Raw genomic sequence first — 13,007 nt, 5'->3', positions numbered from 1 at the left:
AAGATTTGAATTTAATCATGCAACCAGGTTTGCTTCCCGAGCCATCTTGTAGAAGGTCGAGTTGGTATCTTTTAGCAGGTTTTCCGGGGAGTCGAACTCTAGGACTGTTCCGTTGCTTAAGATCAAAATCCTACAGGTGAGCAAACAACAAGACTTCACAATACAATGATTTCACTAGCACACAGCTGCAAATATCAAATACTGTAGTAACAAAAACAAACACCAGCAGAAGTGTGTATCTTTATACAAGCTTTCTAATCTTATACTAATGATTATTATAATTATGAAAGAAATTAACTAGATGGGAATATAGTAATGGAAGGTAGAGAATGTCATAAATATTAAATTTGTAATATCTATTATACATGTGAAATAAAAATCTATGCTACTTAATTCATCCGTAGTATTAGCAATATGAGGTTTTAAAATGTCCTGAACTGTCCGTGACGATGGCACCATAAGTGTCACAAGGGTAATGTAGGTCACAGTGTAGAGACAGTCATGTTACCTGTCACTGAGTAGAATGTCATGTTACCTGTCAGTGTCATATTATCTGTGACAGTGTATATTGTCACGTTACCTGTCATAGTCGAGGACGGTGTGCAGGCGGTGGGCGATGGTGAGCACTGTGCACTCCTTGAAGGCGGAGCGGATGGTCCGCTGGATGAGCTCGTCTGTCTCCATGTCCACAGCGGCTGTGGCCTCGTCCAGCACCAGCACGCGCGTCTTGCGGAGCAGGGCTCTGGCCAGGCACACCAGCTGGCGCTGACCCACACTGACGTCACCACACACGTAACATGTGATATAGTCATACAGAAACGTCACAGAGAACGTATTATACCCAGCCGTTCATGTCTGTGAATCACGACGAAGTCACGTCAACGTCCCAACATTAAATGACGTCACAGTACGTTGTCATGAAATATCGACCCACGGACGTCACAGTCCCCGGCATTAACGTTTTCTTTGACCGGAAATACATCATAGTGACCAGCGTGTGACTTCGTCTGGCAAAGTGTCCTCATGGTTACTTACTAGTGTACACACGATGGTTACATACAGGTGTACAAACTATTTCTTTATATAAGTGTACAGATTATGATTACATACATTACACACGATATGTACATACAAGTGTACACATGGTGGTTAAAATGTGGTCGTGTGTAGTCAAATGTTTGTCCACAAGTATCCGATAACCAGGAGCCTTTATCTCATATATGACATTACTTCACCCACACTACTTATTTTGCCGGAACATGACCGCAATGCTCTGTATTCATGACCTAATACGCAGCTTTGCGTCTCCTACTCTTCCCGCCTTCAGCAACATGTTACGATAAAAATCCATAGCACGCGATGTAAGTACAGAGGATAGAGGCATGAGGACACCACGTGACCTCCTAGTTGACCTCACGATAAACAGGCATACAACATGTACTACGAGGCTAATGTCATGATAGTCTTGTACACACGTCACAGTATCACATGACCTTACCTGAGATTAATGCCTCCCTCGTCCACTTCGTGTTCAAGCCCCTTGGACAGCGACTCGACGTAGGTCTTGAGGTGAGACTGCCCCAGGGCTGACCACAGCTGCTCGTCTGTAAACTCGGACAAGGGGTCAAGGTTGAACCGGAGAGTTCCCGAGAAGAGCACTGGGTCCTGAGAAAACAGAACGAATAAGCTACATCAAAAACTATGTGTGGTTTGACGGACATACAGACATACAGGTCCTACCACCTGGAGTAAGATGGTCAGACGTGAGCGACGACAGACAGATAGGAAAGGGGTAGGAGATAACAGCCTTTGTCGGGTGGGTGAATTACATGCAGATAAAGGAAGGGACGTGTCATAGGGGCAGGGCGCCATGGGGGAAAACCATATAAATGCCGGATGTATAAAAGATACATTCTACAAGTAAAAGCCATAAGGAACTGAAAATCCTGTAATATACAGTAGTATAACTGTAGCGTCACGAAGTAGCGACCTCAGTCCCACAGCTCCCCTCACCCAATCGCCGTCCTCGCTTCCTTCCATGCTTCGCTCCCCATATTCCCCCTCATCCTCATCCCCTCAAAGTGCAAAATGGCATTTAGGGGGAACCATATTTCCCTCCCTAAAATAACAACAAAGGCAGGACAGACTACCGCTTAGGACAGGCCTGACTAACGAGCAGTTAGTTCACTTCAAGATCTGCACCTGCAGACCACCAAACCACTACCTGTCTAGGAATGGATGAATAAATTAAAGGGTATATGATTGGATGATAGGTTTTAATAGTAAAGGGAAAGACGAGTGAAGTCCAGGTCGTGTCACCTGGGGTAAGATGGTCAGCCGCGAGCGAAGATCATGTAGTCCCATGCTGGCGATGTCGATGTCGTCGATGAGGATTTTGCCCTCGGCAGCCTCGATCAGACGAAAGAGAGAAAGGGACAATGACGATTTCCCAGCACCTGTCCTGCCCACGATGCCGACCTTCACAAACAAAGCGACCTTAACTTTTTGATTTTTTAACATATCAACAACAACAACAACAACAACAACAACAACAACAACGGAAAATGAAGCCTCTTCTATATTCGGTTCACTCATACGGTCTGTGAGACCCATTCTCCACGCTCTTTATACGAATACTCGCAGTTGCGAGGACTGTAAACAAAAAAAAAAAAAAAACCAACCACAAACTCTGACCTTTTCTCCACTACGAATGTGAGCAGTAACTGACTGTAGAACGAGGTCCAGGCCGGGTCTGTAGCGGGTGCTGTAGTCATGAAAACTGATGACGCCATTTTGTGGCCACCCTTCCTTTGGCCGGGTGTCCTCCACTACCCAGTCAGGCTGAAAACGTTATTTTATAAAGTATTCAGCAACGGTTTAATCTTGTTGTCTTTCACATGCACAATAACTTTATTGAACTGCAAGCTACTGAAATATATTTAAACAGTTTTAGAAGAGCCAGTGGAGGTTCTCACCTCGGGAGGGAGAGAGGAATACCCAACGATCCGTTCCGCTGACACTGCGTTGGTCTCTAGCTGCACGGCATGACCAACAAGCATGTTGAGGGAGCCTGTGATCTGAATTAAAATCAAACCGTAATTATAAGAAACGCAATGGTCACATTCCGCCAGTCAACCTCTTATATCATTGGAGAATAAAACCTATGTTCATGTGCCCTTGGTCTCATTGGAAAGTAAGGCGTACCTAGCGACTGCCGGGGAGAACAATATCGATATTGGAACAACATTGCGCTGTAATAATGTAACAAAGTCTGTATTTAGAAGTTCGTAACTCCAGTGGGAAATAACTCTTACGTTTAGAAAAAAGAGAAAAGTAAATGAACAGTATTCAGTCGCTGACCTGCAGGGCGTAGGACACAGAGAGGCCGGCAAGACTGGCCGAAAGGTCATCTGCCATGATGGTGAAGAGGGCGGCGAAGACTGACGTCAGATTTCCGATGAGCTCCAGGCGGATCTTCAGCCACCTGCAAGAGGAGAGCGGCAGTTGCTAACTGCAGATCTCAAGAAGTACTAAATATTGTCAGAAACGTAATAGCGCAATACAATTAAAAAGTAAAAGTAACAATTAGCTGTAACCTCTGACCTCCAGGAAGAAACATTAGCGTAGATATAGACGTTGTTGTTGTCCACCAACTTTTCGTTCTGCACGATGAAGCGCTCTGTGGCACCAAAGGCTCGGATGCAGGTGGCGCCACTGATGGTCTCGTTAAAGTGGACGTAGATGGGAGAGCGAGAGATAGAGTCGAACCGCCTCAACTGACGTGAGGAGGGGACGTAGAGCGTCTGGAGAAATCATCATCATCATCAATCATCAATCATCAATCATAAATCCTCAATCATCATCTACTTTTTTCCTTCACCTCTCTCACTCAGATGTACAAGCGAGGAAGAGAATGTAGTATTGCTACAAACACACAGTGAAGTGTGCAGAAAATAATCACCGAATTTTCTCCACATGCTCTCACCTGCATAACAAAGTAAAAGAAGATCAAAGGGACAGCTGCCGCCAGAAACACAGGTGTGGTGTAGGTGATTATGAACAGCACGTTGATCACATGGAAAATCTTGCGGAAGAGAAACAGTTATATCATTAACTTTATTTTAATTGTCTCCGTCTGTGGTAGAGCTCATTTGTCACTGTTTGCTTATGTCTGTCTCCTGTCATTTTTCTTTGTCTGTGAAGAAAAACGATGTTTATGTTCCTACCATAAAAGCGGTATCCTATCTTTTAAATCACTTTGTGATGGAATAGTTTTAAGGTTGTATTTTTACACTCGTTATCATTCAATCATGATACATTTTCCATGAAAGAGCAGCTCTGTCAAAAGTTTCTAACTACTATAGTTACCATAGAAAAGAGAACTGTATATTGATCATATAAACATTATTAGGGAGGTGAAAGTAACATGACCTCTATATCAATTGACCTCTATATCAGTTTTATATCATTTGTTCTCTCAAGTAGACACAAAGTGTTTGTTTTTGCTTATTCGCTCTTCTCCCTCCTACCTAGAGTACCTGTCTAAGATAGCGGCACCTTCATAAAAAAGTTTTACCAGCTCTATCCGTGCTTAACATTCTGTCATTTTTTTACTATATAACAATGAAAAACTTAAGCTTATCTACATTCAGCTGCTCACGTCACTGTTCAGGCTTACCTGGATACAGTACATGCGAATGAGGTGAGCCAAAGAGCCATCCAGGGCATCCACGTCTCGTGAAAAACGATTTAGGATTCGTCCTAGTGGCGTTGTGTCGAAGAAGCTCATTGGCTGATGTAGAATAGCCCTGAGCATAGCGTTGTGCATGTCCTTGGAGGCCACTAGCATTCGTAAAAATATGATCCCAACGAAAAAAAGCATCACGATAGCTGTTGAATAAAGCAAAAATATACAGGCATATTATATATATTAAAGATAAGCGGTATCTTACAGAAATACAGAAAACTTACTGGAGTATAAAATAACTAAACGGCATTTATACAAATATAGAGGACAGAATATTTGATTAGTTTCATCCATTAAACATAATTAACGAAGACGTCCAAAACGGTTGATAATTTTCAGTACAAAGATGTAGCACATTAACAGCGATCTCTCAGGTTTTCGACTCCTGGAAAACAATTGTGACAATAAAGAGAATAACACAGTAAATAGAAATGTGAAAAGAGAAAGGTGAGAATAGAGATGAGTTGACAGATGAAAAGAGAGAGGATAGTGCTACGAGGCGTTACGAGTCTTCTATTCAGGTGGAAGTGTTTATTTTTCCCCCCAAGACCATTGGTGATACATTAACTATTGGATTAACGATGCTCTAAGCACGGTGACGTATTACGTGAGTGAAGATGAAAAAAGGAAAGATTCAACAATCTCACCCTGAAGAATTCCAAAAACGGCATAGACACTGACGTACGTCACTGTTCTGTCCGTGTATTCACTGGTGTTGAAGAGTGACGTGTTGCTGAGGTAGCTGTCGGATGTCCAGTTAGTCAACCAGAAGTTGGCGGCCAGTTCTATGGCGTTGTGCACCAGAACGATCACCATGGCGACAGCAAACGGAATCGGCCCGAAGGCCTTTAGGAGAGCTTTAACCACGTGTCCTTTAATCTAGGGTAATAGTAACAGTGGTCAAAATTATAACAAAATTATAGATGATGACATTCAAGTCGGTGCTTTAAATATTCTCTTCGTGTGCCACCTCTGCAGCTTATTTAGTTTTGTTATCTTTTACATTAAAATGTGAAACTCAGCAATGCATTAGGCATGATCCTCAACAGGTGAAATGTGTAAACATAGAAAAGGCATTTGATGAACTAAAGTGAGTCAATCGTTTACCTTTCCCGTCTCGTACTCTTCTTCTTCTACAAGTTGCTGCCCTTGAACAGGTTTTTCTGAAATTATCTTCCCGTTCTGCTCCTTATCTTTTTCGTTTTTCTTTTTCCGAAAAAATGGGAACCGCGTCAGTTTGAACATTTTTTGCCTGTGGAGAAATAGACGTTTAAATAAGAATAGCGAAAAAATTAGTAAACTTATGCTTGTACACTTTGGGCTACCCACTTTTGTCTTTTACATAATATAATATAAACAGCTTCCTTCCATCAGGGTTGTGGTGAGTGGGAAGGGGAGGTCTACAAATAACGCATTTTGCGTTGATAGTAAACTTTAAGTTATTTTAAAACTATATCTGCTAGCAACTAAACTATAGAAATAGTAAAGTTACAAAAGTGATATTAAGACCATGCTCTTGTAGGCAAGGACTGTCTTGACACTGAGTTACCTTTTCGAATTTTCGGAGGGGTTAATGTCCGCGGACTCAAATTCCTGGGACATGAGTGTCGTCTGCGAACACAGGCTCTCCACACTGACATACTTTTCGTCTGGGAACTCGGACTTGACTGACAGTCAAAAGGCATTGTTACACTAACATTGCTACAGAACAGTCAGCAGATATTCTTATATTAGCAGCTAGCGCACCCTACAATGACCGTGTGAGTATTAGTCTGCGATTTGACAGTGAAAGAGTTGTTTTGAGAAAAACTAGACTGATTAATCCTAAATTTCAAGAATATATCGAGCTTTTCGAGTTAGCTGTTTAATTGACCAAAGACATTAAAAAAGAGAACTAAGGCTAAGTATTACAAGTTATAGTTATTACAAACATATGATCAATGTACATCAAATTACTAAAAGCTTTATGAATATAATCGACAATTTGTATATTCTGATAAATCATTGCGTTAGTATACCCTCATTATACCGTTAGTTTCAGTAAATTATGATAACTCAATATATCCAAAGTATTATTCATAACTACATGGCCAGGCGCTAGCTGGTCTGTTATCACGTGACATTTAGCTACAGTTCTCTAGCTGACAGCCACACTAAGCAGCCAGTTAGCGCTTATTGACCTGTTGAATATCTGATGTGTTTTGAGAAACTGGTTTACAAGCTTACCTGGCAACGTATCCTCCAGGTGGAGATCAAGGCTGGCAAAGTTCGTTAGTATACCTTTGGATGCCAGCTCTTGATAGGTCCCCGTATGAGCTATCCGTCCGTTGTCCATGACTACAATGACGTCACACGCAGGCAGCCAGTTAACACCGTGAGTCACCATCACTCTCGTCTGCCACACAATGTATTAGTGTAGAAATTGGTGAGTGTTTGTAGCAGGTAAATACAAAGAACACTTGCAGACTTGCAACACAAACATGCACCAAGAAATAGCCAAGCAGAGAGAGAGAACCTTGAAGACTTGTTCATGTCTCGTGCTGTTTTCATTTCTGCCGGACATTTCTGTCTACATACTGACACTTAACCCACCACAACTAAATATGACACTGAAAATGTCAAAAGCTTTAAACAACTTGCTATGAAAGTTTATCAAACACACAAACTCTTATTTCTTTTTGTTTGTTCAGATTCGTCATCTGTATTGACAAATAATTTCTATAATACTTTTCCCCAATGCTTTTCTAAGTTTTATTTTTGTAACAGAAAGAAGATGGCTGATAAAAATGGTTCGGAGCTTTACCGTTACAGTAGAATAAAGTGTACTGGATTATCATGTTACCTAATTTGATATCAATACGCCGAATATTTGTGCAACCTACTGTTGTCTGTGTATTCTAGGTCCTGGGGACCAAAAAATAAGTGAGGTGGAAATACCTTTTTCTGGAGCATGCCTGTTGGACCGATGACTTCTTTGAAGATGTGTTTACCAACGTGAGTGTCGACAGCCGACAGAGGGTCGTCCAGCAAGTAGACGTCAGCGTTGTAGTACACAGCACGTGCCAGAGTCACGCGCAGCTTCTGACCGCCACTGAGGTTGATGCCCTGAAGACCACAGAGTAGTAGTAAAATACTTAAATTGTGAGTAAATGAAATTCATACAGATGTATAACCTGTTCACGACACGGAGGCCTTCTTTCTTAATAGTGAGAAAAAAACAATTATTTTTAGGAAACTGTTTTCACTCTTAGTGACTTGATAGAAAAGAAGTTTCATAAAATTCACTTTGTGTCACGTAAAAAGAAGTCAAATTTCACAAAAATGTTCCTTATTTGAACTCCACAAAAATAGTTCATTGTTCAGGGGAAAAAAGTCATTTACCGGAATCAATCGGAAAGCTTTATAGGCTGAAAATGAACTTCATTTTAAGAGTCACAATTTAAAATGACAAGGATTGGTAATGAACTTCCCTTTCAGTGAGTCAAAAGATAACTTTAAATAGTTGCAATCTGTGTTATGGCTGTCAAATATTAGGTCTGAGATATTCATGTTCAGCTCTTTATTCTGACCCTAGACACAGTCTGACAGTCACTTTCATCAGTTTATTTACAATAAACATCTCACCTTTTCGCCAATTTCTGTCTGATCCCCTGCAGCAAACATGTCCAGGTCTGCCTTTAACGCGCATGCGTGGATGACCTTTTCATAGAGCTTCTTGTCCTCCTTGTTGTCGAAGATGACACCGTCTTTTAACGAGCGGTTCTGTATCCAAGCTTGTTGTGACACGTAGGCCACTGTTCCCTGTAACGTGACATTATCTTTAGAAACATGACAAAATGGTAGAGTTATATAAACCTGCTTAAAGAACTCATAAATGTCTAAGTCTGGCGACGAACTACATTATCAAACACATTCACACTTAAAAATAATAATAATAATAATAATAATAAATAAAACAGGGAAAACAGGGAGTAAATCTTCGCAAACCATTTAAAAATCATTTAATAAAGGATTTTTCTATTCAATAACTACAATAAAAATGTTTATTAGGAAAGTTTAGTTGCATTATAGTTTTGTACACTGGTATTTTATATGTAAGTTGTTTTATATATATATAGTTTTCTCTGTTGTACACGTTTATATGTTTTTGCTGGACACATGTTTATATGTGGTTTTGAGGTTTTCTGGATTTCATATAGGATGACCTCATTGTAAAGCCTACTTTCTGGTGAAGTCTTTGTTTCCTGTTTTCCTACCTTCATGGCCACGTGTCCCTCAAGGCGACGCATCTCACCCAGCAAAGAAGAGATAAGCGATGACTTTGCCAGCGCCGACAGGACCGATGACGGCCACGAGTTGTCCCTCCTTGACCTCCAGATTTATACTGTGGGAAAAGGCCTCAGTATCGTACAGAGGATTATATCTTTGTTTCCAGTTCAAAGAATAGAAAAAAGTGATTAATGTTGTTGATAAAGGATGTTATTGTTAGTGGCTAATATTGTTGATTAAAGGTATTAGTTGTATTCATAAATATTGAAAAATCAATGATAAAAACGACTTTTGAACTGCTGGAGAATCGGAAGATTGGAGGTGCAACGTCCAGAGAGCGCAATCTATTCACACAGGCGACACATCACATTCCCTTACTCTTTTAATGTAGGCTTCTCTTTCTTGTCCCAGGTAAAAGTTCCATTTTCAATTGACGCAGCAACACCTGTGAGGCACAATGCAAAATATGTACAGTCAGTCACCTCTCTCTCCTCCTCCTCCTCCTCCTCCTCTCCTCCTCCTCCTCATCATCATCATCATCATCATTATCACGGCATAGATAGCAACTAACATAAAAACAGCTTAAAAAAGAAAGACATCAGTGACTTTACAACCTTCTTTTGTCACGTGGGAAACATCGTCTGGATCCAGTTCTTCACAAGACAGGAAGTTTCTGAGTCTCTTGATCGACACAAGGCTCTGGGAAGAGAGTGAACAGCTCGGTAAAACAACATCAATAGTAGCAGCAGCGTCAGAAACAGGGCGAAGGGAGAAGATATTTATTTGTCTGTTTGCTTGGTGATTTGTTTGAGGTTGCCTGAGTTCAAAATACGTCCGAAGATGATCAACTCCTGTTTCATGCGTAACTGTTATCAACAAAACTCACTCGGCCAAGATTTTGGAGGAACATTAAAAAAGAAGGAAGAGAGGCTGTTCTTAAACTTGTCTTTTATTGTTTTTTCCACCTTCATCTAGTACTTAAAGGCCACTGAGCACCTGTGATGGTTTTTTGTCAAAGACATGGGTAGAGCTTTTTGACAAATCACATTGTCAACATAACGTAGGTTTACCATCGAATAAAATTTATCTTTACAAGTAGGGTTTCCAAAACATATTCTAATTTGAAACGTGTAAAAGCGAATCTGCAAATTCTCACCTGCATAACTTCAGAAATCCACCCGGGAAGAGCGTTCATCGGGTGTCTTAGCATGTTGAACAGCGACAGCGCCACAAAGGCCGTGGTGGGGTCCAGGTAATGCTTGTCCGACACAAATGTGTACGTCAGTAGGGTGCCAGTAGTTACCTGCACGGTACAACACATTTTGGAAAAAAATTATATCCGTCATCAATTTTTTAAATATATTTTATCGTCTCTTTAATTTCGTATTTATATATTATTTTGAGAGAAAACTGTGAATTTTTATTTACTAGTAGATGGAGATAGATTCCGTCGAAAACTATTATTGTGAGTAGTATATATGCTTTATTGCGACTCGGTAGTGTAGACACACACACACACATCATAGACTATAGACTATTAAAGCTGTTAATAACTCTTACTAGTATAGGGGAGCAGATCCAGTTGAAGATGATTATTGTGACCAGTATGACGGCCTTGCGGAGACAAGCAATCTCGTCGTTCCCTGATGCCCGCACTATGTTGTAGAAGGCATCTTCCCACGCGCTTAGTTTGATCACCTGCAACCGGCAAATACCCTGTGTCATCAACATTTAGAAAAAAAGTCTACAAACGTCAGCCTTTAGAATTTGTACTGTAATATTTTCTGAGACGGAGAGAAGATATAGAAAAACTGAGAGTAAGAGGAAAAGATAGAAAATTATGCTAAAGCTTACAGTATCAAAAGACTTCATAGATCACTGAATGGTAAAGGTTGAAATAATCGGCGAACACCTGCTCTGTACCTTTATCCCATTCAGCAGCTCATTCATCATCTTCAGGCGGCGGTCTTTGTAGGTGAGGTGGTCGGTCTGGTAGCGCCGCTCCATGAAGGAGATGCGAGTGTTGATGGGGATGAGCACCACCAGCACCCCCACTCCCACCAAGAACGACAAGCCCAGCAAGTCGTTCAGAAAGTAGAACGAAAGAATAATCTGGCAGAATAAGCAGAATTGATGGAAAGTTACGAAATGGAGCGAAATAAATAAATAGCATGGGGGAAAGCAAGAAGTCTGTACAGGACGGAAGACATGCAGCAAACTCTTCCATCCTCTGCTCTTTCAATGAAATGATACAGAACATGCATTTTTTTGTTTGGTCCTTTCTTTTAATGACTTTATTTGTTGTTTTCTCACTTCACGACTTCCTGTTAGTCAATTATTTCTCTCTCTAAATATTTTTGTCACTCATACAGGTAGACACGCACACACTCTCTCTCTCACACACACACGCGCAAAAAACACACTCATTGACTAGACAACTCTGTCGTTTTCCTGCTTTCTGACCTCCTTTACCCCTTTTTAGTCGACTTAAACTTGGAAAGTCAGTTATTTTATAAAGCTCTAAGTAAACATTTTACAGTGACGGATTTAATCTTTTCTTCACGAAAGGCTCTGACCACTGAGAGTATAAAGGCAACATTTTCCAATCATCATCAAAGTACAATGAATCTCTGTATAATTAGAGTGGTACCTGGAGGGGTACCGACAGCATCAGCCAGGAGTTCAGGGTGACGTTTTGTACCCTCTGACAGTCGATGGACATGAAGTTCACAATGGCACCTGTCGTGAATTGTCTTCTGGTTTCGTTGTTCATGAAAAGAGCCTTAGTAAAAGTACACAGTAAAGAAGAACAAAGTAAAAAAAAAAGTCATTTTGTCATTTGTGTCCAATTATTTCCAGAAATTTTGATGTATATTTTATCTTTAAACAAATAAATTATGGTAAAATTTTTAAAAAATAATTCATGTACGGTAAAAATCGCGTATCGTGCCAGCGCGAGAACTTTACTGTGTAGCTTTGCAAGATGTATGGATGCACCGCTTCTTTACCTTCCTGTACACAGTGGCCAGCAGTGCTGTCCTCAACCGCATGCCGAAGTTGTGAACGTGGTAGTACGTCTGGTTGTAGCTCATCGAGATGATCAACGATGAAAGAAGAAAAGCGGCGACGAGAGCGTAGCCATGCCATCGCCTATACTCTTCTTTGTTGGCGATAAAGTCGATGAGGGACCTACACCGACACACAGATACAGGAGTGAGCATGAACACACGCACGCACAGTAGTGTGCAGTATTAATACAAGATATAGAGATCATCATCATCATCATCATCATCATCATTACTATTATTATCATTGTAGATCCCTGCATTACTACATTATAGAGATGTGTACACCATTAATGCTAACAGCATCCGTACATAACTAACACCACAGATTTAATAAGCTTTTCATTGACCACGACAGCGTATTCGAAGGAATCGAGCATCAACAAGAAAAAAGTGTTCAATCCTTATTGTTCAAAACCATTAAAAATTGTTAAAAACTGTATTTTTCCTGTATATATATATAATCCCCAAACTTAGCAGTCACAGTAGCTGCAATACAGTGACCCAGTACCCAGTCATCTGTCTGTGTGCTTCATGTTACAGTACCGCCCAAAGCAAACTGGCCACACCACATGTTTTGGTTGTTGTGTCGTAAAGACTGACAGACTCAGCTGAGAGACAGTTTCATTCCTTTAACAAAACCTTTTAAAACCATCTGTGCTCCAACTGCCACGTACCCGAGAAGCTTGGGGTGGACAAAGGATAGAAGGTCGCCGGCGATCTTGAAGGAGCAGACGCAGAAAATTTCGTAAGCGAACGTCCTCAGTATGCTGCGGATGAGTGGCACGGATTTCTTACTGGAACTTTTTTTTTCTTCCTCCGTGGGACTCTTGGCCTGTTCTGATTCCGGCAAGAAGGCTTTCATTTCTTGCTGGTCTCCATTTTGTATTTTATTTTGCTTTTCTTTCGCAGTGGGTGTGATTGCT

General features: G+C 40.8%; 1 protein-coding gene across 1 annotated transcript; it reads right to left on the bottom strand.

The window, feature by feature from the left end:
- Positions 1 to 12,972, bottom strand: LOC112568020 (canalicular multispecific organic anion transporter 2-like). The gene is given in 26 exon segments (XM_025245012.1): positions 1 to 130; positions 581 to 775; positions 1,499 to 1,665; positions 2,320 to 2,478; positions 2,695 to 2,841; positions 2,976 to 3,077; positions 3,361 to 3,484; positions 3,604 to 3,803; positions 3,986 to 4,084; positions 4,679 to 4,890; positions 5,395 to 5,626; positions 5,855 to 5,999; positions 6,297 to 6,414; positions 6,974 to 7,142; positions 7,685 to 7,852; positions 8,372 to 8,548; positions 9,004 to 9,069; positions 9,071 to 9,131; positions 9,395 to 9,461; positions 9,631 to 9,715; positions 10,173 to 10,319; positions 10,577 to 10,714; positions 10,940 to 11,128; positions 11,667 to 11,798; positions 12,025 to 12,205; positions 12,759 to 12,972. Coding segments are annotated over 26 exon segments (3,783 nt in total). The 5' UTR covers positions 12,947 to 12,972; the 3' UTR covers positions 1 to 15.
- Between the last annotated feature and the right edge of the window lie 35 nt (positions 12,973 to 13,007).

Source organism: Pomacea canaliculata, linkage group LG7, assembly GCF_003073045.1.
Source record: "Pomacea canaliculata isolate SZHN2017 linkage group LG7, ASM307304v1, whole genome shotgun sequence".
Taxonomy (NCBI): domain Eukaryota; kingdom Metazoa; phylum Mollusca; class Gastropoda; order Architaenioglossa; family Ampullariidae; genus Pomacea; species Pomacea canaliculata.
The sequence above is the reverse complement of the archived record's forward strand: the minus strand, read 5'-3'. Positions and strand labels throughout refer to the sequence as shown.